This window comes from Bufo gargarizans, chromosome 5, assembly GCF_014858855.1.
Source record: "Bufo gargarizans isolate SCDJY-AF-19 chromosome 5, ASM1485885v1, whole genome shotgun sequence".
NCBI lineage: Eukaryota > Metazoa > Chordata > Amphibia > Anura > Bufonidae > Bufo > Bufo gargarizans.
The window spans coordinates 277,643,369-277,670,818 of record NC_058084.1 but is presented as its reverse complement, the minus strand read 5'-3'; the positions used below and the strand labels follow the sequence as shown (position 1 = coordinate 277,670,818).

Sequence of the window (27,450 nt, the reverse complement as noted above, 5' to 3'; positions counted from 1 at the left end):
GAGTGTCATGACCAGGCCTGAGGGGACTCCCGTTTCTAGGTAGGGAAGGTAGAGGAGGTGTTTCCTCATAATGCATCTTTCACCTCTCATGCTAATCCACTAGTGTGTGACATCAGGGGGCTTCAGTTTATGCAGATTTGCTAATTCTTACCAATATTTAGACAGGGTAAACTTAGGCAGGAAGTGCACCAGATTCATCACAGTAGTTTACACTGTATGTATTTTGTTAGTCAATTGCCTCATTTGTCTAACCTTACACTACCTATAGGTTAGCTTACTTTGTGCTGTAATTTTGGCACACTTTCACTCGCACACATTTTCCACTAAGCCATGCTCTCTTCTCTACCGTGGCAAATAATGTCTATATATACCGCATTTTTCTCTTTATATGAAGCACCTTTTTCCCTCCAAAAGTGGGGGTAAAATGACTGTGCGTCTTATAAAGCGAATACTAGTGAGCGCTTCCCTTATGGAAGCGCTCACTAGTATGCATTAGGTGCCGGGAGCGGGGCGCGAAGCACTGCAAGTGCTTCCGGTACTCACCCTCCCTGGTCTTCCTTCCTGGGGCTGGTGCTGCACTGTCTCAACCCCATACAGCGTCAGGACGTAGTGCGCGCACTATGACCTGATGCTGCACGCAGTCAGGTGACAGTGCAGGGCGGGCCAGAGAAGACATAGGAGCGCTACCGGAGATGGAGAGGAGCCACTGTGCAGGAGATGTAAGAGGAGTTTATTTTATTGTGATCTGAGGTCTGATGGTCTGGCAAGGAACTCTGGGGGGTCTGAAATAAAGGGCTGATCCGAGGTCTTATGGGGGTCTGATCCGATGTCCTGATTTGGGGGTCTGATCCGATGTCCTGATTTGGGGGTCTGAGCCGATGTCCTGATTTGGGGGTCTGATCCGATGTCCTGATATTTATGGGGGTCTGATCCGATGTCCTGATATTTATGGGGGTCTGATTTCAGGATCTGATATGAGGTCTGATGAAAAAAAACAACTTATTTTTCTCCTCTAAAACCTGGGGTGCGTCTTATCATCGGGTGCATCTTATAAAGCGAAAAATACGGTCATAAATGTTGGTGTAAGGCATGTATGACAATTTTTCACTGGAAAATGTGGCAGATTTTTTGGTTTACCTAAAGTCTATTATCAAGAGTTTTTGACCAGTTTTGACAATCGTGCATATGGAAAAGAATATGAAAAGGAAAATGTCTCAAAGTCATACTGTTTATGTATGCTATACTGAACTCATATGGACGTCATATAGGAAGGACCCCCCTATATGAGCCAAATTGGAGAGCTGCTCTGAGAGAGCATCTCCCATCCTGTTGCACTAAAGCCGCCTGTTTATTATGGCTGGCTTATTGCCCTTGTAGTATGAATTGTAATATTCCTAGGAACAGGATTAAATGTACAAATAGTTTAAAGTTTGGAGTTTTCCATTAACATCAGACCATACACTTCTGGATCATATTATTCTTTTATGTGGAACTGGTACATTACGTGATGCCTCGGGGAGCAGGAGGTCTTCTGCAGATGCCTAAGCTTTTAACGATTACCTTTCAGTGTGACCGGTTTGCACAAAGACTACATTATCTAAGCACTCTGTGCTCTCTGCCAGTTTCTCATATGTTCCATTGAAAATGCTATACACATCAACGCCGTGACATAGAAAAACCTTGCCCTGAAGCATTACGCAGAAGGTGGCATCATTCCAGTGCTAAGTGCAAGCGCATGAAGAAATGTCTTATTTATCCCTTACAGTATCGTCTGCCTTTTTGTTTGATTATCTTTTATTTGCTTTAGCTTTTTCTCTCCAAGGGTTCTTTTACCGTGTTCCAATTACTAGTAGGATTGTATTTCCTTTTTCTAGGATCAGACATTCTTCTATACTGGGTATTTCAGATTTGGCTGTCATGTATTATCTATGGAAACCATAAATGTATCGATCATGCGTTTCATTTGGTTGTGTGAATTCTAAAGATACAGCATTGACTTCCAATATTTTCTACAAGATGTCCATAACAGTTAACACTATTATCTTATGTTTCAGGTGTAGGTCCAAAACTTACAATCACAGGAAACTTCCAACCACGTCTGTTATAATTGCATTTTATAATGAGGCAATGTCAACTTTACTCCGCACAATACACAGCGTCTTAGAAACGTCTCCAGCAGTACTCTTAAGAGAAATCATATTAGTCGATGACTTCAGCGATAAAGGTACTTATAGAATTATATGTTAAAGGGTTTCTGTCACCAGAATTATCCCTACTAAACTGGCTGACATTAGCAATGTGCTAATAGGAGCAGGGGGGCGTTGGCCTTTAGGAACGGGGGGGGGGGGGGTGACTTGAGGTTCTAAAAACCTCAAGTCACTCTGCCATCCTTGATTGATGGGGCCAGCGTTTGTCTTCTCCTGCCGGCCATGTGTGCTTGATAGATCTCGTGCCTGCGCAGTCCCAGTACAGGGCCAGCAGAGGAGACGAACGCTGGCCCTGTCAATCAAGGACGGCAGGGCGTGACTTGAGGCGAGAGAACAGAGCCTCTAGGAGCAGGAGAAACGCCACCTCCTTCTCCTAGAGGCTAATTAGCATATCATCAAAGTTAAAATTGTGCAGTAATGGGGGCATCCATAAGCATTAGATTACGAGAGTTAGGGTCTGCATACATTAGCACGTCGCTAATGTCAGCCAGTTTAATAGGGATAATTCTGGTGACAAAAACCCTTTAAGCTTGGATCACAATGTTTAATGTGTAACCATTTTATCATCCTTGTAAATAATGTAAATACAATTTTCTACACACACACACGAGTAGAGTTGAGCGGACACCTGGATGTACAGGTTCGGCTGATCTTCACAAAAAAACTTAGAGTTCGGGACTCGAACTTGAACCCGAACCCCATTGAAGTCAATGAGGACCCGAACTTTGGAGCACTAAAATGGCTCTAAAAAAGACATGGAATGGGCTAGAGGGCTGCAAATGGCAGCAAAATGTGGTTAAGAGCATGGCAAATGCGCTGCAAACAAACGTGGATAGGGAAATAACTTAAAATAGCATAAAATACGTAAAAATATAAAATTATAATCTTGAATTTGGAGGACGAGGTCCATATGGAGTAGGAGGTTGAGGAGGCGGTGGAAGCGGCGTTGGAGGATGAGGAGGTAGCCTAGCCTGCTTTTTGGTTTTATTTTATTTATTTTTTTGTTTAAATTAGGGTACACCCAAAACATTGGAAAATATAACCTGTGATAACCCCCTCCAGCCGTGCTAAACAAACATTCAGACAATACACTGGATGCAGGGCAGGCCAGTACCTCCAAGGCGTAAATGGCAAGCTCAGAACATATGCCCAATTTGAAGGGGGCAGACCCATCAGTCAGTAAGTGTAAGCGTGTGCACATATACTGCTCCACCATGTTGCACGTCCCCGTGATGTCCACAATCCAATTGGATATCTGCTCTATCAACTTTCAATGTTCTTTTCTGCGCCTACCATGTTGATCACGGTTAGAGGCGAAGAGGGAGCGTGAGAAAGGAAGACCACTTCCAAGGGAGGTAATTGGCTGCAATGTGAGACAAATTATTGAAGCCAAAGCTTTCAAGTAAAGGAGGGGGCGCGCGGCAATTACCAACTCCCGACAAAGCTTTTCCACATTTCGGCCATGCTAACCCTGCCTTCCGAGGTGCTGATGGTGCCCCAGCTGCGTTGGCGACCACTTCCTCTTCCTCTGCCTTCTTGTGCTACCACTGTGCCCCCGCTGTCAGGTGGGAATGCCACCAGCAGCGCGTCTACCAGCTTGCGCTTGTACTCGCGCATCCTACGAACACGCTCCAGTGACAGAATTAAGGACTGTACGTTGTCCATGTAACGGGGATCCAGCAGCGTGGCCACCCAGTAATCAGCAGAAGTTAGAATGTGGGCAGCTCGGCGGTCGTTGAGGAGACACTGCAGCATGTAATCGCTCATGTGTGCCAGGCTGCCCAGAGGTAACGACAAGCTGTCCTCTGTGGGAGGTGTATTGTCTGTTCCCCCCCCCCCCAGCTACGCACCAGTGATGACCATGAGCTGGTTTGGGTGCCACCCTGCTGTGAACACGGTTACTCCTCCATCTCCTCCTCATCCTCCACCTCGTCATCCTCCAGAACTGTTACCTGGCTGGACAATTGTGTACCCCGGAACCACTTGTGAATGACTGGCCTGAAACCCTATGAAATGATCCCTCCTCCTCCTGTGCCACATTCTCTTCCATCATCGCCAGAAGCGTTTTTTCAAGGAGGCATAGAATTGGGATAGTAATGCTGAGAACAGCGTTATCGGCACTGGCCATGTTGGAGGAGTACTCGAAGCAGCTCAACAAGAAACACAGGTCTCGCATGGAGGCCCAGTCATTGGTGGTGAAGTGGTGCTGTTCCGCAGAGCGACTCACCTGTGCATGCTGCAGCTGAAACTCCACTATCGCCTGCTGCTGCTGCTCGCACAGTCTGGCCAGCATATGCAAGGTGGAGTTCCACCTTGTGGGCACGTCTCATATGAGGCGTTGAGCTGGAAGGTCGAAGTTATGCTGCAGCGCTGATAGGCGAGCAGCAGCAGGGTGAGAACGCCGAAAGCGCGCACAGACGGCCCGCACTTTCTGCAGCAGCTCTGACATATCGGGGTAATTTTTAAGGAACCTCTGCACCACCAAATTCAGCACATCCTCCAGGCAAGGGATGTGCGTCAAATCGGCTAGTCCACGAGCTGCTACGAGACTTTGCCCATTATCGCACACCACCAGGTCGGGCTTGAGGCTCACTGGCACCAACAACTCATTGGTTTGTTGTTCCATGCCCGTCCACAGCTCCTGCACAGTGTCTGGTTTCTCCCCCAGATACGTTTTAAAACTGCCTGCTGTCATTTACCCCCAGCTGTGCTGAAGTTGGTGGTGAAGGTGTTACACTGACCGGATGAGGAGGCGGTAGAGGATGAGGAAGCGGAGTAGGAGGAGGAAGCAACAGGAGGCAAACTGAAGCGCCCTGCAATCCTCGGTGGTGGAAGGACATGCGCCAAACTGCTATCCTCCTCAGGCCCAGCCACCACTGCATTTACCCAATGTGCTGTTAGGGAGATATAACGTCCCTGACCGTGCTTACTGGTCCACATATCCGTAGTTAGGTGGACCTTGCCACAGATGGCGTTGCGCAGTACACATCAGATTTTTGTCGCCCACTTGGTTGTGCAGGGAAGGGATGGCTTGCCTGGAAAAGTAGTGGCGGCTGGGCACGACGTACTGTGGGACGGAATGGCCGCATTTCAAAGGCCAGTAATTTTGAAATGCTGGCATTCAGGGCCAGGGATCGCAGGTGGGTAGGGGGGTATTTCCTCTTCCGCTCCAGTGTTTGGGAATGGAGAGCTGAACGCTTCCGTGGGACGTTGTGGAGATGCTTGGTGACCCAGGTGGTTGTGTTGCTGGCAGATCCTCTGTTTGCGGGGTGGCAGCTGCCACTGTCACCCCAGAGGTGGATGAAGAGGCCGAGACTGCAGCAGAAGAGGAAGCAGGAGGAGCCAGAGACCTTTCTTTGTTTTTGAGGTGTCTACTCCATTGCAGCTCGTGTTTTGCACTTAGATGCCTGGTCATGCAGGTTGTGCTCAGGTTGAGAACGTTTATGCCTCGCTTCAGGCTCTGATTGCACAGCATGCAAACCACTCGTGTCTTGTCGTCAGCACATTGTCTGAACTGCCACGCCAGGGAACTCCTTGGAGCTGGCTTTGGTGTGCTCGGCCCCATGCTGCGTTGGGCAGTAGCAGGCGTACTGTCTAGGGTATGGCCGCTTCGCTTTTGCACCCTGCTCCCTCTTCTGCTGTTCTGGTGGCTCTGTGCGACTACCGCCTGTTCCTCCGAACTACACAGGTCACTCGCGTGACCTTAATTCCATGTGGGATCGAGGACCTCATCGTCCTCCACATAATCTTCCACCCAGTCTAAACCCCTGCACTCCTTGTCGGTCTGCACACTGCAGAAAGCCACAGCGTTGGCACCTGTGTTTCGTCATCATCCGAGACGTGCTGCAGTGGGCATCGGTGCACTCTTCCACTTCTGGGGCAGGGCTATGTGGATGGCCCTGGGAAACCCTGCTAGCAGAGTCATCAAAAAGCAGAAGAGACTGCTGTATGACTTGGGACTCAGACTGCTTGGCTGATTTGCAAGGGGGTGAGGTGAAAGACTTATGGATATCGGCTGCAGGTGCCAACTCTGATCTTTCAGCAGGAGACTGGGTGGGAGACAATGTGAAGGAACTGGATCCACTGTCAGCAACCCAATCTAATATCGCCTGTACTTATTCTGGCCTTGCCATTCGTAGAGCCGCATTAGGCCCGACCAAATACCGCTGAAGGTTCTGTCGCCTACTCGCACCTGAGGAAGGTGTTTCACTTGTGCGTGTAGCTGGCTCAGATCGACCACTTCCTCTCCCTGCAACAGGAGCTCCACCAGCACCACGACCGGGCCACGTCCCTTATTCAACGCTCTCCTCATTCTCTGCAAATTTCGTTTTTTTTAAAAACAGAATATAACACCAGTATCTAGCGCGTGTATTTCACACTGACAGATGCAGCAAAGGCCGCAAATTTAGTATTTTGCACAAAATGGGTGTATTTCAAGCTTGTCTTTCACACTAACAAATGCTGCAAAGGCAGCATGTAGGGTATTGCCAAAAATTTGTGTTTTTTTTTATTTTCTTAGAATATTATTGCAGTATTTTAAAGCTTGTATTTCACACTAACAAATGCAGAAATACTGCAATTTTCTGGGTGTTTTTTAAACCCAGAAAATTGCAGTATTTCATGCTTGTATTTGACTGTCACAAATGCACATATGCAGTGCTGGTGCACTGAGCTTGCATAAGATGGCAGCCGCTGCCCACCTAACTAACAGAAGGATAAAAGTTATTTTTCTGTGGCACTGGGCTCAGGGCAGGGTAAAGAGATTGTGCACTGCACCCACAAAACAAAATCTATGTAGATCACTGAGTTCAATTGGAGTTCAGATTAAAGATTCTGTCCTATTCTCTCCCTCACAGCAACAGCATCCTCTCCCTACACTAATCAGAGCAGAGTGACGTGCAGCGCTACGTGACTCCAGCTTGTATAGAGACTGGGTCACATGCTGCACTGGCCAATCACAGCTATGCCATTAGTAAAATGTTTGTTGATTGGCTGCTCTGCAGCCGTTCAGAAATCTCCATTAAATCGCCTAACGCCAAACTCGAACCCAGACTTTTACTGAAAAGTTCGGGTCCGGGGTCCAAAAATCCAAAAGTTTACTTTAGAGTTCGGGTTCGCTCAACCCTACACACGACTCATGTGGATAATTGAAGACGCTGCAAGCCAAGTCATAAATTATTATTATTTTTTATATAAGGCTGTAATCCATAAAAAAAAAAGGCAATTGGAACAGTCCAGCATATTTATGAGGGTTGTCTGTTTAAAGGGGTTGTCCGGGTTCAGAGCTGAACCCGGACATACCCTTATTTTCACCCCGGCAGCCCTCCTGAGCCTGGCATCGGAGCATCTCATGCTCCGATGCGCTCCCGTGCCCTGCGCTAGATCGCGCAGGGCACAGGCTCTTGTGTTTTCAATAACACACTGCCGGGCGGTAACTTCCGCCCAGCAGTGTGTTCGGTGACGTCACCGGCTCTGAGGGGCGGGCTTTAGCTCTGCCCTAGCCGTTTTACTGGCTAGGGCAGAGCCAAATCCCGCCCATCAGTGCCGGTGACGTCACCGGGCTGCCTGTCAGCCCCATAGAGAGCCCGGTATGTCACCGGAACTCAGAAAAATGCCTTTGCCCTGCGCGATTTAGCGCAGGGCAAAGGAGAGCATCGGAGCATGAACTGCTCCGATGCTCATGTCAGGGGGGCTGCCGGGGTGAAAATGGAGGGATGTCCAGGTTCAGCTCTGAACCTGGACAACCCCTTTAAGTTATGATTGTTCTGTATGCAGTCACTTCAGTATAAAGTATATAAATATCAATCAAGTTATGAATATAAGATGCGTGATATTTTTTATTATTGGGGGTGGGGGCAGTTAAATGGGTTTCCCCGAGATTTACCGTAAATATCCTCTGAATTGGTCATCGGTATCTGATCAGTGGGGGTCCGACACCCAGAACCCATGCCGATTAGCTGTTTGAGAAGGCAATGGCACTTGCAGTAGCACCACAGCCTTCCCTCTGCTTTCCCTAGGCCTAGTGATAAAATGTTTATCTGTTACATGAATGGGGCTGAGTGCGACACCAAGCACAGCCACTATACAATGTACAGCGTTGTGCTTGGTAAGCTGCGAGAAGGCCGCGGCGCTACTGCAAGCGCTGGTGCCTTCGCAAATGGCTGATCGGCAGGGTTGTAGGACCTATTCAGAGGATAGGTCATCAGTATAAAAATCTCAGAAAACCCACTTTTAAGGTGCCCTTTTGTAGACCTTTTATAATTAGAAATTATGAAAGCTTGTTTGCAAAAATGATCTATAGAAATGTTTATTGAGATGCATTATAAAGTATGATTCTCACTGTAGACATTTTTTTCATAGTTTTTCTAAAGTCCCAGCTTGCAGATTACATTAGTTCACTGGAGAGAGTGCGTTTAGTCCGGACAACAAAACGTGAAGGACTTGTACGGGCGCGGTTAATTGGTGCAACCTATGCAATTGGAGATGTGCTGACATTCCTGGACTGCCATTGTGAATGTGTCAACGGCTGGCTGGAACCACTGCTTGAGAGGTATGTGTGTCAAACAGCCTCCTTTAGACAAGCATATTGTACCTTAACCGACCACATTCTGGACCCTCCTAGTTAGGGTTCTATGCAGGATATCCCGATTTTCACCTGGGTTCACTTCACATTCTGCATAGAGAAGAAATGGTTTTACATCTGGCATCAGTTGTTCCATTTACTTATGTGATAATAAAAGCTGTAATTACTGTTACGATTATAAAATCCTCAACCCACAATCCATCAGTGGATGATTGTTAACTGCTAGTTCTGATATTTTCTTGCAGGATTGGAGAAAATGAAACTGCAGTGGTTTGTCCTGTCATTGACACCATTGACTGGAACACCTTTGAATTTTACATGCAGACTGGTGAACCTATGATCGGTGGATTTGACTGGCGTTTGACTTTTCAGTGGCACGCTGTACCAGAACAAGAGCGTCAAAGAAGGAGGTCTCGGATAGATCCTATAAGGTAACCTGCAACACTGCAGTCTTTTGTGGCTAGTCTAATTGTATGCTTTTTGGATTATATTGTGGGTTTATAACAAATTGTTCCACAACGAATCCTGAACGCCCTATTCTGAACACACATCGCTACCGTGTTAATGTGAAGGGCCATACAAGTAACTTCTTAAAGGGAATCTGTCACTATGATCTTGGACTATTATTTGCACTATTGCATGAGTAGTCTGCTGTGTTAACATAATGGAGAGGACTCCTATGCAAGCGCACAGCAGTCCCAGCAGTGTATTTTAGCGCAGCCTTGAGTGCTGATAATGGCTCATATATTACTGCAAAAAATAGTCTGAGATCCTGGTGACACATTAGATGATCATCAGCCTAATCTGCTGATTTCAGTGGTCCTGAGTAACAAACAAATGAATATAGGAGGATCCAAACTTCCCCCCAGCAGCAGGTTTCAGGAGAAAGAGTGATTGGGCATTTGGGATTTCGGGGTGCTCGCTCCTTTGTTCTTGCACGAAGGCTCCCCTCTCAGTCGAGCCAAGCAAGTCAGAATTACACTTCTCCTTTTAAATTAATTACAGAAAAAATGCACCAAACGGATATGCCACTGACTATACTAGCTAGTCATACAAGCAGATATTAAAAGCTGAGACTTTTGCCAATATATTCCTGTCAGGAACATATCGGAGCCCATCATGCACCACGTCACGGTCTCTCAGCATGGCAAGGGTCCGACCACTACGCTAACTATGGTGTGAACACGGTCTGAAGGTGATGTAACCCAGCTCACAGCCAAGCTTCCACACAACCGCATAGCAGGACAACTATTGCAATGTGAATAAAGCCAGACTGTAAGCCACAGCCATATCAGACCGTGTGATGGAGGCTACCAGGTGCAAAAGAATGTTTAACTGCCAGGTAAAGGCACATTCAATACATATAAAACAAAATCACAGAAATATAGTGGCAAATATGGGGGAACTGCTCAAACCCCAAACACTGTAGCGTGTTTTTCATTGGGGGAGCAATGAGAAACACTTTTAGGACTGACATTGAAACCATTTTTCTAAGCACTACCCACTAGATTTGATCACCAGGTTATAATGAATATATAGTGCTGAGAGCAGCCCAAACAATTCAATGTACTAAATACACCAACAAATTAGCACCAAGCACATGTGTATATATAAACATTAAAGTCTTTATTTAACATACATTAATTTAACATATCTAAAAAAAAAAACTAAAAAAAACGACGTCTGGAGGAGGCGGCTGAGGGTTCCACACACATTCTTGGGTAGTTGCTTATCCTTTCCACACATAGGTCTGTTTATGCCTTACTTAGGATTTTTATGTCTCATTGGCCTGCCTGTGTGTGGCTTCTCTCTGCAATCTACAGTGGAGGAAATAAATATTTGACCCTCACTGATTTTGTAAGTTTGTCCAATGACAAAGAAATGAAAAGTCTCAGAACAGTATCATTTCAATGGTAGGTTTATTGTAACAGTGGCAGATAGCACATCAAAAGGAAAATCGAAAAAATAACTTTAAATAAAAGATAGCAACTGATTTGCATTTCATTGAGTGAAATAAGTATTTGAACCCTCTAACAAAAAAAGACTTAATACTTGGTGGAAAAACCCTTGTTTGCAAACACAGAGGTCAAACGTTTCTTGTAATTGATGACCAAGTTTGCGCACATTTTAGGAGGAATGTTGGTCCACTCCTCTTTGCAGATCATCTCTAAATCCCTAAGGTTTCGAGGCTGTCTCTGTGCAACTCTGACTAGTTAAGACAGGTGTCCTTAATGAGGGTGACTAATTGAGTAGAAGTGTCTAACCACTCTGTGGGAGCCAGAACTCTTAATGGTTGGTAGGGGTTCAAATACTTATTTCACTCAATGAAATGCAAATCAGTTGCTATCTTTTATTTAAAGTTATTTTTTCGATTTTCCTTTTGATGTGCTATCTGCCACTGTTACAATAAACCTACCATTGAAATGATACTGTTCTGAGACTTTTCATTTCTTTGTCATTGGACAAACTTACAAAATCAGTGAGGGGTCAAATAATTATTTCCGCCACTGTATATACCCTTGTGTGTTGACCCTCAGCCTCCTCTAGGGTTGGTTTTCCTCACTGAAGGTTTCCCCTTTCCTTGCTGCTGTTTTTACAAAGTATATTTTTTTATATATGTTAAATTAATGTATGTTAAATAAAGACTCTTTCATGTTTATATATACTTTTTCTAAGCATCTTTGACACTTTTTCCCCCCAACATGCAGCATTCTTAAAGGGGTTATCTTATAATTATGACCTTTCCTCTGGATAGGTCATCAATATCAGATCGGTGGGAGTCCAACACCCAGGACCCCTGCCGATCAACTGTTAGAAGAGGCCAGCATTCCATGAGCTCCACTGTCGCTTCCTATGCCATGTGACATTTCAGTACACCGGTCACATGGCCTGGTTGCAGCTCAGACCCATTCAAGTCAATGGAGCTGAGCTGCAATACCAAGCACAGCCACTGTACATGTATGGCGCTGTGTTTGGAAAGCTGTGCACCCCAGAGGTCATCATTATCAATTCCAGGATAACCTCTTTAAACAAATTCCAGAGACACAAAAAACACCACCTAAGTAACAAAAAATGCCAGTAGCAACAAAAAAAAAATGCTTGTATTCTTTGTGTGTAATATTTCATATAGTTATTCGGCAACATCTGGAGGTAATGTTTTTACCGACAGCTAAATAATTGTTTCTGGGCAGCAGGTCATGCTGTCTAAACAGTGATTTGTTGCCCAGAAACAGTGCAACTGTACAGACGCCCATTGACTTACAATGATTTTCATGCTTGATCAGGTTTGTTCAGTTTTGATTTAATACAACCAGATCCGGCCGAAATGGAGCCATCAGGATGTATTAAATGGAATGGATCCTTTTAATTCAGGTTTTAAGTTCCTCTGCCGGATCTCAATACCTGAATTAAAAATGCAGTTGTGAAAGTAACCTTATACAGGGGCACTTCAGAAGGTGGCAATAGTGAGACTGTTCTCTTTCTCTGGGAGATATCCATCCTTTTCCAATGGAGCACTGCCACAAAATCTCCACATAAAGCTGGTCTCCACAAGGAGAGACAGTACTTTCATCACTCCTATTTGCAAAACTGCTTCATTTTAGAAGCACTGGGAAGATCGAAAGGAAAATAGTTGCAGAGGAGGATATAGCCTTCACTTATTGGTGTATATATATATGTGTGTGTGTATATGTATATATATATATATATATATAAAAAAAAATTCTGTCATTTTTGGGATCCTCACATATTTTCCATGACTCATTTTAAGGGAATACATACATTACGTTTTGTTGTCTAGACATTTTTTCACAGTGCATGGTCAATGTCGTCATACTCTAGCAGTCATGTAATCATCACTCCACCCAAACTGTGAATTCTCTGACTCTCTGTGTAGGAGAGTGGAAAATAGCTGCAGATCAAGGCTGTCATATTCACTTAGACATGTTGGTTGACATTTTATGCAAATATGTTAACTAGCTTTAGCATGTCTGTTTTAAAAAGCACATGACAGGTGCATCTGTGAGTGTGAACTCTCCTGTAAAGCAGTCCTAGTGACCCACCTATCCTCTCTTGTCTGATGCAGTCATGGGATTAATGTCTAATCTAGTTCACAAGGGATAGGACATGTCCATACAATGGATAGCTATATACAGGCAGGTCCATAAATATTGGTACCTCGACACAATTCTAAAATTTTTGGCTCTATACACCACCACAATGGATTTGAAATGAAACTAACAAGACGTGCTTCAACTGCAGAGTCAGCTTTAATTTGAGGGTATTTACATCCAAATCAGGTGAACGGTGTAGGAATTAAAACAGTTTGCATATGTGCCTCCCACTTGTTAGGGCACCAAAAGTAATGGGACAGAATAATAATCATAAACCAAACTTTCACTTTTTAATACTTGGTTGCAAATCCTTTGCAGCCAATTACAGCCTGAAGTCTGGAACTCATAGACACCACCAGACGCTGGGTTTCATCCCTGGTGATGCTCTGCCAGGCCTCTACTGCAACTGTCTTCAGTTCCTGCTTGTTCTTGGGGCATTTTCCCTTCAGTTTTGTCTTCAGCAAGTGAAATGCACGCTCAATCAGATTCAGGTCAGGTGATTGACTTGGTCATTGCATAACATTCCACTTATTTCCCTTAAAAAGCGCTTTGGTTGCTTTTGCAGTATGCTTTGGGTCATTGTCCATCTGCACTGTGAAGCGCCGTCCAACGAGTTCTGAAGCATTTGGCTGAATATGAGCAGATAATATTGCCTGAAACACTTCAGAATTCATCCTGCTGCTTTTGTCAGCAGTCACATCATCAATAAATACAAGAGAACCAGTTCCATTGGCAGCCCACACATGCCCACACCATGACACTACTACCACCACCATGCTTCACTGATGAGGTAGTATGCTTAGGATCATGAGCAGTTCCTTTCCTTCTCCATACTCTTCTCTTCCCATCACTCTGATACAAGTTGATCTTGGTCTCATCTGTCCATAGGATGTTGTTCCAGAACTGTGAAGGTTTTTTTAGATGTCGTTTGGCAAACTCTCTAATCTGGCCCTCATGTTTTTGAGCCTCACCAATGGTTTACATCTTGTGGTGAACTCCGGATCTGTACTCATTCTGGCAGATAAGTGGAGAATCGGCCAGATGTAAACCGCTGCATGCTGCGGTTTGTGCCCAGCCCATCCCCCTGCTTGTTGTCTGCCAAAACGGCCATGCCAGAGTTTCACACCGGAAGTGTTAAAATAGCCTTCTAGCTTGCTTTTAAAAATGGCTTCCATAAATGCCTGATTCGTGGAGTACAAGACTAATAGTTGTCCTGTGGACAGATTCTCCCGCCTGAGCTACCTCAAATGGAGTGGCCTGCACTTTCTCCAGACCTGAATCCCATTGAAAACCTATGGGATCAGCTCACTCGCTGTATAGAGGCTTATAACGAAGAGTGGGATTCCATGCCTCAGAAGGCATTAAGTCGACTTGTGAACAGCATGAGACGTCTTACTTTTTTTTGTGGGGGTATAGCTACCGTTGTTGTTGGCATTCGTTCCAATAAATTGTTTGATATGAGGAAATCACCATTGCATGATTCTGCTTAAATGCCCTACTTTTATGATATAGTATCACTGTAGTGTGAACTTTTTACGTTTCCAAATATCCCTACTTTTTTGAGTAGTGTAGAAATTTTACTTTTTTAGTAGCTGATTGGAAAAGCACTTGACAAGTGACATGTTCATGTTTAAGAAGAAGATTTGATTGTGGATTCCATAGAAGTCAATGGGGCAGCAGAGAAACCTCAACCAAAAAGCCACCAAATTACACATCTGCCACCAGAACAACCTGGTTACTAATTCTGCTATGGATTTTTCCAGTGTGAACATACCCTCAACCTCTACATACTCTTTACAAAATTACAAATCTGCCACCATCTGACTTGTTTTCAGCTTCTGATTCTGCTACAGGTGTGCTACAGTGTTTTCTGCCATAGATTTTAGCCGTACCAACATAACCTTGAGGCCTTTTGCACACAACCTTATGCCATTCGAGACATACGGTCCATGAGCGGCATTGATCGTGCGCACGGGAGTGCACAGCATCATAGATTACCGCATCGGGCCCTCCCCCACATCGGGCGGCTGCCGGACTGCCCAGAGAGAGGGACTGACAGGAGGTAAGCGCCTCTAATGTAGCGTGGCCGAGCTCTGTTCGGTTCGCGGTACAGGAGCTTTTGTTTCCTGTACCCGGCCAGACTGACAGGAAGTGCTCACTTAGTGTGCACTTCCTTTCAGTCCGGCCGGGTACAGGAAACAAATGCTCCTGTACCGCGGACCAAACAGAGCTCGGCCACGCTAGACTAGAGGTGGGAGGGGGGAATGGAATGAGAGTGACAAGGGGCGGGGGGAGAAGAGAGTGACAAGGGAGGGGGGGGAGGAAATGATGAGTGACAAGGGAGGGGGGGAGGAAATGATGAGAGTGACAAGGGAGTGGGGGGGGAATGAGAATGACGAGGGAGGGAGGGGGGGAATGAGAATGACGAGGGAGGGAGGGGGGAGAATGAGAGTGACGAGGGAGGGAGGGGGGAGAATGAGAGTGACGAGGGAGGGAGGGGGGAGAATGAGTGACGAGGGAGTCCCCAGAGCCAGACTGCAGCCAGAGACCAGATCATCTTATTGTCCTGGTTGTAAGTAGACAATGCAATATGTTTATTATTTAATTGTTTAGTTATTAATACTACATTGGAAACTAATTTACCTCACATTAAAAGGACAATATAGTCCCAGAACCAGTACAGTTTAATGTAGTGGTACTGGTGTCTATAGCCTGTTCCTGCAGAGAAAAGACACTGTGCAGTACTGGTGGTAAAGGAGAACTATAGTGCCAGGAAAACAAACTCATTTTCCTGGCACTATATAGTTGTTAGGAGTGGGGCACCCTCGTGTCCCCCTCCCACTGGGCTGAAGGGGTTAAAACCCCTTCAGCCACTTACCCAGTTCCAGCACCGGCACTGGGAACTCCTCTCCCCGATCCTCCTCTCAGCTGCGAATGCGCATGCGCACGCATTCAAAACTATGTTCCGCGTCTTCCCACTGTAATTTTCACAGTGAGAATCGCGGAAGCACCTCTAGCGGCTGTCAGGGACATGGCTACAAGAAGCTTGATTAACTCTAAGGGAGACATAGCAGTTCTTTTAATTTAAATGCTGAGAAAGGGGTGGAACATATGTGATGTCATGATATGGGCAGATCATCTGATAAAGGGGGGGGCGGCAATTTTTATCTTGCCTGGGGCAGCAAAAATCCTTGCACCGGCCCTGCCCACAGGGCTATTGTCCTGCACTTATATTATCTTATGATCTATTGTAATCTATGATGCTGTGCGCTCCCATGCGCACGATCAATGCTTCTCTGGGACATATGGCCCGCTCGCAGACCATATGTCTCGGAGGGCATACGTTCGTGTGCAATAGGCCTAAGGCTCGGTTCACCTGTGAATGAAAATACAGCAGAAAAATCTGCATTATTTTTTTTTGGGCTGTGTTTCTGCAGCAAAAACCACATGCATTACATGTGGTTTTTGCTGTGAAAAAGCCAGCAGATTTCACCCTCTCCATTGCAAAAGGTTATATCGGTAGGGTAAATTGACATACTTCAGGTTTCAAAGATTAGTTTGCGTCGTGTGGTTTATTTATTTATTTTTTTACACAGGATGTACATGGAAATTCAGATATTCTCATTCACTTTGCTGGTACCATACATGGCTAATCGGTGACCTCTGAATCCATTGTAACGGTGCTACTAGGCTGCCAGTACTCAGGTTTTGATCAGGTTTTTAGATACGGTTTTAACACCTTGATGACATTGTAATGGCCATATGGTGAATGTTGTCTTTTTAAAATGGCGCCCACTCCAGAGCAGAACAAGTGTCATAGCCACCAGGTGCCTGCTGTGTATTATAGAAGACACCGGGGAGATAATGATGATCGCAGATGTTTAACCTCTCAGATGGCATTGTGGAATGTGACCATGGCATCTTTGTGCTGAAAACGTGGGACCACTGCACTCCCAGGCCTGGAACGGCTACCCCTAGTGGTGATCGGGGAGACGTTTGTTCCTTGTGGCAGGCTTGGTCCCTCTGAAGGATCCAAGGCTGCCACAGATATGTTCCTATGGAGACCCTGCCCATGCCGGGGCTCCATAGGAACATGGCAAATTTCCCATAGACTTCAATGCTAATGCTTTGGAGTCTACGACAGAAGCGATCTAATGATTGCATGTTCAAGTTCCCTAGGGGAACGTTTAATTAAAGAGTGAAAAAAAAGTGGAAAAAAAGTTTTAAAAGTATAAAAATTTTAATTGCACCCCAAAATTAAAATAAACATTGAAAATGCGGTTGCGGGGTGCCGATGTGTGTGAAGGCTGCCTTGGGGTCTGATGTAGGCCCCAGACCAGCCTTGAGTAATTTCCAGAAGGCTGCACCTCTCTGGTGCAGCCTGCTGGTCAATGTCACAATAGCATTGGGATAGTGCATTGCATTTTAAAAGCAATCAAAAAGCTGTCTGTTATAGTCCCCGTGTGGGACTATTAAGTAGTAAAAAAAACAAAAACAAATTTATTCAATTGTTATTCAAAATGCGCTTTTCAATGCAAAATACAAATAAAAAATCTCCTCCATATGTTTGGTATTGCCGCGTCTGTAACGACCCGGACTACATAAATATCATGTAAATTATTTCCTACGGTAAACACTGTAAAAAAAAAAAGACAGAATTGCAAATTTATTCTTAGTTGTCACCAAAAAAACATAATAACAAGCGATGAAAAAGCGCCATTTACTCCAAAATGATACCAATGAAAAATATAAGTCGTTCCCCAAAAATCAAGCCCTCACACAGCTCCGTATAAAAAAAAAATAATATTTTGTCTCTTGGGAAGTGGCAATGCAAATACATTTTTTTCTATAAAAAAAATAAAGGGTTTATTGCAAAAAAATTGTAAAACGTTAAAAAACTATATGTATTTGGTATCGCTGTAATCGTACTGACCCAGAGAATAAAGATATAATGTTATTTATAGAAAAAAATTAACGCCGTAAAAATTCTGTGGCAGTATTGCTGTTTTTCTCATCTCCCTCCCAGAAAGAGTTAATAAAACTTGTCCCACAAGAAACAAGCCCTCATAAAGCTATATAGATGGAAAAATAAAAATGTATTGCTCTTGGAACGCGTCGATTAAAAAAGGAAGAAAAACGCTTGGTCAGTAAGGTCCAAAACAGGCTGGTCACTAAGGGGTTAAGAGGACCTGTCACCACTCCTGACATGTCTGTTTTAATAGCTACATGCATTCCCCATGTAATAATTCTGGAGCTTTGAAAGCAGTACAGCATATATGGACTGTATTCATTATGAGACCAAAATGTGAGATTTTTGTTGGTGGATCCCACTACAGTATTTCATGTATGTCAGGTCATAGGATTTGTGCACCATCTTTTATCAAGGGAAACTGTGATAAGACTAGGGATGCGCCGGGTATTGAATTGTTGATTCCCAATTAATACTTTTGTACCCGGATCGATACGATACCAGGAATTGCTGTTTTCCAATACTGGGCTGCGCTACTGCACAGCCTAGTATCGCTACTGCGTTCTTTGCGGATCCGTCTTGTATCTGCACAGATGGATCTGTACCGATAATGCAAACGCTTGTATCCATTCAGAACGGATCCGTTTGCATTATTCTTAAAAAAAAAAAAAAAAGTATACCGTTAAAACAGATCCGTCCTGACTTACATTGAAAGTCAATGGGGGACGGATCTGTTTTCAATTCCGCCATATTGTGTCAGTGAAAACGGATCCGTCTCCATTGACTTAAATTGTAAGTCAGGACGTATCCGTTTGGCTCTGCATCGTCTGGCGGACACCAAAAGGCTGCAAGCAGCGTTTTGGTGTCCGCCCCCAGAGCGGAACGGAGCCAAACTGATGCCTTCTGAACGGATCCTTATCCATTCAGAATGCATTGGGGCTGAACTGATCCGTTTTGGACCGCTTGTGAGAGCCCTGAACGGATCTCACAGGCGGACACAGAAATGCCAGTGTGAAAGTAGCCTTAGAAAAACATGGTGCACGTTGTCATGGGCGCACACCATGTTCTCGGCAGCACAGTGGAGAAGGAGGCAGTCCCGTCCTCCCTCCCCACTGTGACACGGCTGCCGCTGGCCACCAATGAAAATGTAATACTGAGGAGGGGGGAGGGGCTGTGGCCACTGCACCACCAATGAATATAATTTACCCCTAAATACAAATGTAGGCTGTATCACTCAGCCGGCACCCGGCCTCAATGATAGGGCTGGCGATCCACGTCAATTAACCCCTCAGGTTCCCTGTCATTGAGGCCGGGTGATGGCTGTGTGATATGGCCGGCACCGGCAGCCTACGTTTGTTTTAATGGGTTAATTATATTCATTGGTGGCGCAGTGGTGACAGGATCCCCTCCCCTCCTCAATATATCCATTGGTGGCAGCGGCAGCTTCCAACCAGAGCTCCAGCAGGGAAATCGTAGGGCTCTAATCGGTTACCATGGCAGCCATCCATGGCTGCCATGGTAAGCTTCCTTCTGCTGTGTGCACAAAGCACAGGGCAGCAGGGACAGTGTAAAATGTTAGTATTATGACAAGCCTAGATCAGACAGGTTAGATTTCTACAATTCTGCTTGTTTTCTTTGAGACGCATCAGATTTCTTGTGGCTAATTATCCCTTGTACTTGCTGAGTGTTATGTATCCAGTGATGGAGGATGCAGATTAGGAGCTTGTTCCTGTGATTTATAAAGACTGACCACCAGGTATTGAAGGGGTTTTCTGGGATTTTGATACTGATGACCTATACTCTGATCGGTAGGGGTCTGACACCTGGGACCCCTGCTGATCAGCTGTTTGAGAAGGCAGCAGCGCTCCTGTGAGCCCCTCGGTCTTCTCCATGCTTACCAAGCACAGCGCTGTATATAAATATCACGCTCAGTCCCATTGAAGTGAATGGGGCAGGGGCTGACTTCTATCCATAAGTCCATTCTGCCAAAAATAGAACATGTCCTATTCTCGGACCACAGACTCATTGATTTTAATAGGTTAGCAAAAAATATGATGCAACACAGATGTCATCCATATTTTGCGGAAGTCGAAATACAAAAGGATGCGTGAATACCCCCTATCCAAGATAAAATAAAAATATAAAACATGCTGACAATGTGACTGAATTCCTGTGGAGTGTTGGAGCAAATCCTGGGGAGTACCCATAGCAAATGCACAAGTATAATGACAACTTGCCTACTGAACATTGTTTCTCTGATATCTTGTGGCGGGTTCACACGTCCTGATAGTCGGGCAGATTATCGGGGATGGACGTTCCTGTGAACTATCGTTCCCAATAATCTGCCCTAAAGATCCAGCCGATCACCTGATGAACAAGTGAAACACTCGCTCATCGGGTCAAGCTGCTCATGCAGGAAATTATCTTTTCTGGACTTCTGGCTCTGCTGCCCAGAAACAACGCAGCTGTATGAGGACCAGCGATATAGTGATTGCTCGTTCTCAAACTGAAGGAACGCTTCCTTCCCAATAACTGGCAGCTCCTTGGCACATGTAAATCCACCATCTCGCTGAGATGCCTCTGACAGTAACTATATATGTTCCCTATAGAATAAAAAAAGGCAGTGGTGGAGCGTTGTTTCTTGGAACTCTGTCATTCTAGACATTTATGAATATACACTATCAACTAGGTGTTACCGTTCCCCTTTTGACAGGGTGTGTCCTTACACAATTATCTCTAATTAGACATTGTGAGAATGTGTAGAGAGCGGCACAATTCAGAGCTATCACGACAGATGTTCCTGGATTGTTATAGAACAGGTAATACAATTAATTACCAAAGTAGATTTGTCTCGAGCGGTGACCGGTCCTCTAATAATTCTCTCATTTTGTGAAAATTACAGGTGATGAATGATAAAAGAATGCTGACCTGTCATTGACTAGATATTAATCCTTTTTAAAGGCAGTCTATTACCTCATATCTTGATATCCAACCAAATGAATTTCTAGGTGTGCCCAGGTCCCCTGAATAAAATGTTTTTTCTCCCATCCAGATTGTTTCCTGCATTTTCAGAGAAATTCATATTTTTTCATATGCAAATGTTCAGCTTGGTGCAACAAGGGTTTCACTGTTGCACTGTAATCCACACTACTTACTCTTGGCTGCCCCAGCAGTGATGTAGTCTTGTCCGGACCCATGTTACTGCACATGTGCCATCGCTTTGCTGTTCTGCGCATGGGCAGTACAGCCCTGCTGCTTGCTGCAATTTCCGAACCGATGGTGCATGCATGGTAACTGATTCCCTTTAACCTGCTGATTTACTTTATATTTTTATGGTGACAGGTTCCCTTTAATGGAGAGTGATTGTGCATGTGTGCCAACTCCTTTGAAAATGTGCCCTCTGGATTGGGGTTTTGGCACTGGCAGAACCAAAATGCTTATAGTGGAGTAAAACATGTCTGTTTTAGTAACTATTTGCAATCCTCATGTAATAATAATTCTAGAGCATCTTTCTTATGACTCAATGTTGTGCCGTTCCACTATTATTCCCATTATTGCTATAAGTTTATGAATGCATTGCTAGCATTCTGCAATAAAGGTCCAACTGGCTGTTCCTAATTGAGGGTGTGTCCCTGTACAGACTGATACTATCCAATTAGTGCTGCCAGTTTGAGTGTGCAGGGACACACCCTCATCTGGTAACACCCAAATGGATCGCTATTGCAGGCTAATAATAATAAAGGGAGAAATGGCTCATATCGGGTTATTTATCATAATGGTGTAAAGTAGAACTGGCTTAGTTGCCCATAGCAACCAATCAGATTCCACCTTTCATTTTCCAAACTAGCAGTCAAAAATGAAATGTGGAATCTGGTTGCTATAGGCAACAAAGCCAGTTCTACTTTACACCAGTTTGAGATTATCCAGAATTATTGTGGGGGATGGGGAGAATGCAAGTATTTACTAAAACAGACGTAAGAAAAGGTGACGGGTAGGGACAAGGGTGTGGAAATCGTATCGCCCGACGCCCTGGTATTAAAATCATTGGTGGGCAGTGTGCCCCCCCCCCCCCTTCCCAGTATTAAAATTATTGGTGGGCAGTGCGCCCCCCCCCCCCCCCCCCCCCAGTATTAAAATCATTGTTGGGCAGGGCGCCCTCCCCAGTATTAAAATCATTGTTGGGCAGGGCGCCCTCCCCCTCCACCATTGGTGGCAGCGACCATTCCGATCGGAGTCCCAGAAATGTAATGCTGGGTCTCCGATCAGTTACCATGGCAGCCAGGATGCTACTGAAGTGCTGTCTGCCATGGTCAGTTACTCAGCAGCATTATACTTGCATGCGCTGTGGCCACCCGGCGCTCCTTCTTCTTGTAACTCACAAGTCTGTGCGGCGCATGGCTTATGCTTTATAGCAATGTGCCGCAGAGACCTGTCAGTTACAAAAAGAAGTAGCGCCGGGCAGCCACAGCGCATGTAAGTATAATGCTGCTGAGTAACTGACCATTCAATGGATCGTCACACCCCCTCCTGCCCCACAACATAGTGAGCCAGCCACGATGTAGTGCATTCTGGACAGAATCATCTGGTGTGAACGAGGACTAAACTTAGAGTCATTTCACACCACAAAGACTGGAACGCAAGCCAGCCACCTCCCTGCATAAGGAAGAGTGGCGGTGCATTGAAATATGGTTTTGATTTAAAATTATTTTTTGTATCGGGACAAGTAGATTGTCATGAGGTACAAGTACATCGAGCTCCCACTTTAGTCCTTCGACAAGTAGTTGTTGTTTTTTTTTTTATTCCACACCCCTGAGGGATGAGCAAATCAACTTTGGATGAAACATGAACTTTGTTCTAATATTGTATGGAGCAGGCGCTCCGTACAGTATTAGAATGTATTGGCTCTGATGAGCCGAAGTTATTGCTTCGCAAAGTCTCACAAGACTTTGCGCAATAACTTCATAAATTAATTTGTACCTTGGAACCGAACCCGAGTTTGGGAAATAGTTTTTTACAGTAGAAATAACTTATGAAGTTATTGCGTGAAGTCTCGTGAGACTTCACAAAGCAATCATTTCGGCTCGCCAAAGCCAATACATTCTAATACTGTATGGAGCTCCTGCTACGCACACTATTAGAATAAAGTTTTATGCAAATTGACGTTTCAGATGTTTCATCCAAAGTCGATTCGCTCATCCCTAGTGACAGGTCCGCTTTAACTGAACGGTTTCAGAAATGGATACTGTAATTTAAAGTATATTAGACGAGTAGCTGTTCTACAGGTAACACATGCTGGGCACCATAGAATAACACTACCAATAGGAAACATTAAAACTGTTGCACAACTACAGGCATGATACCAATGATAAACTCAGGCCTGGTAGTCTATTTCTGGAGGCAAATATTAATTAGAAAAAAAAACGGTGACACAAATATTCTGCACTCACAATATAATTAAGCGAATACCACATCTATTACTCATCAAATGAATAAAACCAGGCAATGGAGAGCTCTGTAGTGCTTGGATATCAGTGAGTTGCAAATCTGTCAATGAGCAGCTCAGATATCTTTGGTTAGCGCTAGTGTCAGATTGGCATCTTAACATGTCAAACTGGAACAACACCTTCTGCAGCCAGCTTCTGAATCTGGCTGAAGATTCACCTGCTACTACAACTTAGCAGGTATATATAATATACAAATATAAACAGAGTACTTGGATACACAGGATATGGTTCCCAAAAGTGCACAGATATGACAGTGTATTAAAGTACTTAAAGGGGTTGTCTCATCTGATACAATGGGGGCATATTGCTAGGATATGCCCCCATTATCTGATAGGTGCGGGTCCCACTGCTGGGGCCTGCACCTATCCCCTAAACGGAACCCCGAAAGTGGAGGAGTGCGCACTGTGCATGCGCAGCCACCCTCCATTTATTTCCATGGGGCCACCAAAAATAGCAGAGTACTGGCTTGGCTATTTCCATCAGGCCCATAGTGAATGGGAGCGGTGGCCGGTCATACGTATGTCCCGCTCGTGTGTGGGAGGAAAACACCACACAGAGCATAGAAGGGAAAGTGGACACTGGAATAAGGCCTGGAAACTAGGGAAGGAAGATGGACACCTCCTAGAGAAAACCCTAACTCTAGTCCTGACAGACTACCAGTATGAACAGGCCCCAAAGGTAGGCAAGTTCATTCACCGGATACCTAGAATCCTATCTCACCCTGTAGGACCCTGGAACTAATGTCAGGACTGAGTCTACATTTTCCTCCAAAGGGAAGGACGATCAGGACTCTCCCTTCCACCTAATGACAAACAACAGGGAAAGGCAACACACACATATATATCAAAACAAAATACAAAAGGGAACGGAAACACTTATCTTCAATGAAGCTTTGGTAGCACCAGGAACTCAGCCGAGAACCAAACACAAGCTAACCACAAGTTCAACAGAAGCTATAAACCGCACAACATAGTGGGAGAAACAACAATAAATTGAGAAGGTAAAATGACTACAATAGCAACACCTGGGGATAGAAGGCGTGGCAAGCACCAGGAACAACACAACTGCAATTTGATCCAAAAGGAAAACATGTCCGATCAAACCACGTGTTGCCAGTCTCACAGATGTCCTGCCACCTGTCGCAGGAACGTCTGTGACAGTGTGGTGCTCTCCCATTCACTTCTATGGGGAGAGCGCTTGGTGGTGGCCGGACCGTGGTCCTTCAGCCACCACTTTGCCTGCTCCGTTTAGACCGCTGGGACCCGCACCTATGAGACAATGGGGGCATATCCTAGCGATATGCTCTTATTGTCTCAGATGAGAATACCCCTTTAACTGTTTTGCCGGAGCTGGGCTCGGGCAGAAGGGGGGGGGGGGTGCTTTAGCTGCTGCTATCTACTGAATGTTAGCAGCTACAAGCATGGTACTCATCTTGTTTGAAAGCTGGCATTCCAAAATTACAGAATTAGCCCAAGCTCAATAGGAGAGATCACTGTTAGAAATCAAGTCGGGAATAATTGGGGGTAAAACCTGCTTTTACTTTCAGCTGTATTAATTGCATCCCGGTTTTATAACCGTGATGTCTTCCCCTGTACTGAAAATAATGCTGTCATTCTGGTATTGTTTGAAAGCTTGGAATGCCAGCTTTCAAACAATACAAAGCTACCAAACTAGAGCTATGAGCAGCTAACGCAGCTGCCCCTCCCCTTCAGACTAGAGGAGGAGGGGGAGCGATTGCAGAGCTGACAGGCTGCAGGAGGAAAGGAAATCTAGTAAAAAATATATAGAAACCCCAAATGGTTCCTAAAAAAAAAACTACAACAAATTCCGCAAAATAAAAAAACTTAGAAGAAATAATTGTATTACTGTTAGAACACAAAGGGAGAAAAACTTATTGGGTCTTAAGGCTAAAATGATGTCACTGAGGGGTTAAAAATGGAGTCGTGTCCACTAAAGCGCAAACAAGATTTACTGCAGACACACATTAAAAATCTGCAATAAAAAAGTGACATTTTTGGGAAGGTTTTTCCAATGTTAAAGGGGCTATCCAATACTATAAACTGCCCCCCCTCCAGATGCTGGGCCCCTCACAGGTAGTATACTTACCCTGTTCCCTGTGCCGCTCCTGGTACCTGCACCATGACTGTTGCTTCTCCCCGTACGCCGATGAAAACATCCAGGGTTTGGGGGGGGGGGGGGTGAGCAGCCAATGGCAGGCGAGGACAGGGACAAGCCTCACTAGTGACACCCGCAATGCTAGGAAGGCTAGTCACCGTCCCCGCCTGCCATCGGCTGCTCCCTCACCCCAACACTGGATGTTTTCATCTGTGCACGGGGAGAAGCAGCAGTGGCGGTGCGGGGACCAGGAGCGGCGCATGGAGCAGGGTAAGTATATTCCCTGTGAGGGGCCCAGCATATAGGGGGGGGGGGGCAGTTTATAGTATTGGATCGCCCCTTTAACATTGGAAAAACCTTCCCAAAAATGTCACTTTTTTATTGCAGATTTTTAATGTGTGTCTGCAGTAAATCTTGTTTGCGCTCAGTTAAAGTCGATGGTGTATACAGAAACAGCTGAACACTCACACAGTGGTCAGACCCCCAACAAGAGTACTTTTCGAACATATAGTGGATACGCCATAAAAGTCTATCAATGAAGAATTTTTAATGCGCAAACTGCATATTCCAAATGAGGCCGCACCAAAGCTTTATAAAGTAATATTATTGCATTCCTGCCCACGAGTGCATGCCTCGTTTAATGCATGACAATATCCTGATGGCCTTAGAAGCAGCTGATTGACATTGTATGCTGTTATTTGATCTACCCTCTACAAGGACTCTCAAATCCTTCTCTATAAGTGACTCCCAGTGTTACATCCCCTAGGACATATGAAGCACGGAGATTATTACTACCAAGATGCATAACTTTACAGTTATCCACATTGAACCTCATTTGCCAAGTTGATGCCCAATCACTCCGAGTGTTCAAGTCAGCTTGTAGTTCATGGACATCTTCCATAGACTAGTCAGTACTACATAGCTTAGTGTCATCTGCAAAAATAGAAATAGTGCTATAAATCCCCTGCTCTATATCCGGGAACTCCAGCTGTGGGGAAACTGCAACTCTCAGCATAAACACTTGCTTGGATATTCTAAGAACTTTCTTAGACAGGAGTAGACCATGCTGGGAGTTACAGTTCCACAACTAAGTGCTGTAGGATATTGCCCCCCTACACCTATAATGGTGGACCCAGCAGTGAACCTTGGGGTTACACCACTTATAACCAGGGACCATTCTGAATAGGAATCATTGACCACAACTCCCTGGAAGCGGACTTTCAGGCAGTTTTCAATCCAATTACAAGCTATACTTTATAGGTCTATAGACCTTGTTTTACCTATTAAACATCTATGGGGGACAGTGCCAAGTGCTATTTCAAAGTCCAAGAACTCTATGGGGGAGATTTATCAAACTGGTGTAAAGTAGAACTGGCTAAGTTGCCCATCACAACCAATCAGATTGCACCTTTCATTTTCTAAAGGAGCTGTGAAAAATGAAAGGTGAAATCTGGTTGCTATGGTCAACTAAATCCCCCCTATATCCACAGCTGCCCCCCTATCCAGTCTTCTACTCAGCTCCTCATAAAAACAAGTCTGGTTAGGCTACTTTCACACTTGCGTTCAGAGCGGATCCACTCATATAATGCAGACGATGGGATCCGTTCAGAACAGATCCGTCTGTATTATATTGTAGAAAAAATTGTGTGAAGTGTGAAAGTAGCTTTAGACGGATCCGTCCAGACTTTACATTGAAAATTGAGCCATATTGTGTCAAATTCAAACGGATCCGTCCCCATTGACTTACATTGTAAGTCTGGACGGATCCGCACGGCCAGACGGACACCCGAACGCTGCAAGCAGCGTTCGGGTGTCCGCCTGCTGAGCAGAGCGGAGGCCAAACGCTGCCAAACTGATGCATTCTGAGCGGATCCGCGTCCACTCAGAATGCATTAGGGCTGGACGGATCCATTTGGGCCGCTTGTGAGAGCCTTCAAACGGAACTCACAAGCGGAGCCCC

At 45.0% G+C, this 27,450-nt stretch overlaps 1 protein-coding gene across 1 annotated transcript in view; it reads left to right on the top strand.

The window, feature by feature from the left end:
- Positions 1-27,450, top strand: part of LOC122938069 (polypeptide N-acetylgalactosaminyltransferase 4-like) — an 83,821-nt gene that overhangs the window by 39,120 nt on the left and 17,251 nt on the right. The window contains exons 3-5 of the mRNA XM_044293351.1: positions 2,055-2,224; positions 8,568-8,757; positions 9,036-9,221. Coding sequence (XP_044149286.1) covers positions 2,055-2,224; positions 8,568-8,757; positions 9,036-9,221 — 546 coding nt within the window. The remainder of the gene's footprint in view (positions 1-2,054; positions 2,225-8,567; positions 8,758-9,035; positions 9,222-27,450) is intronic.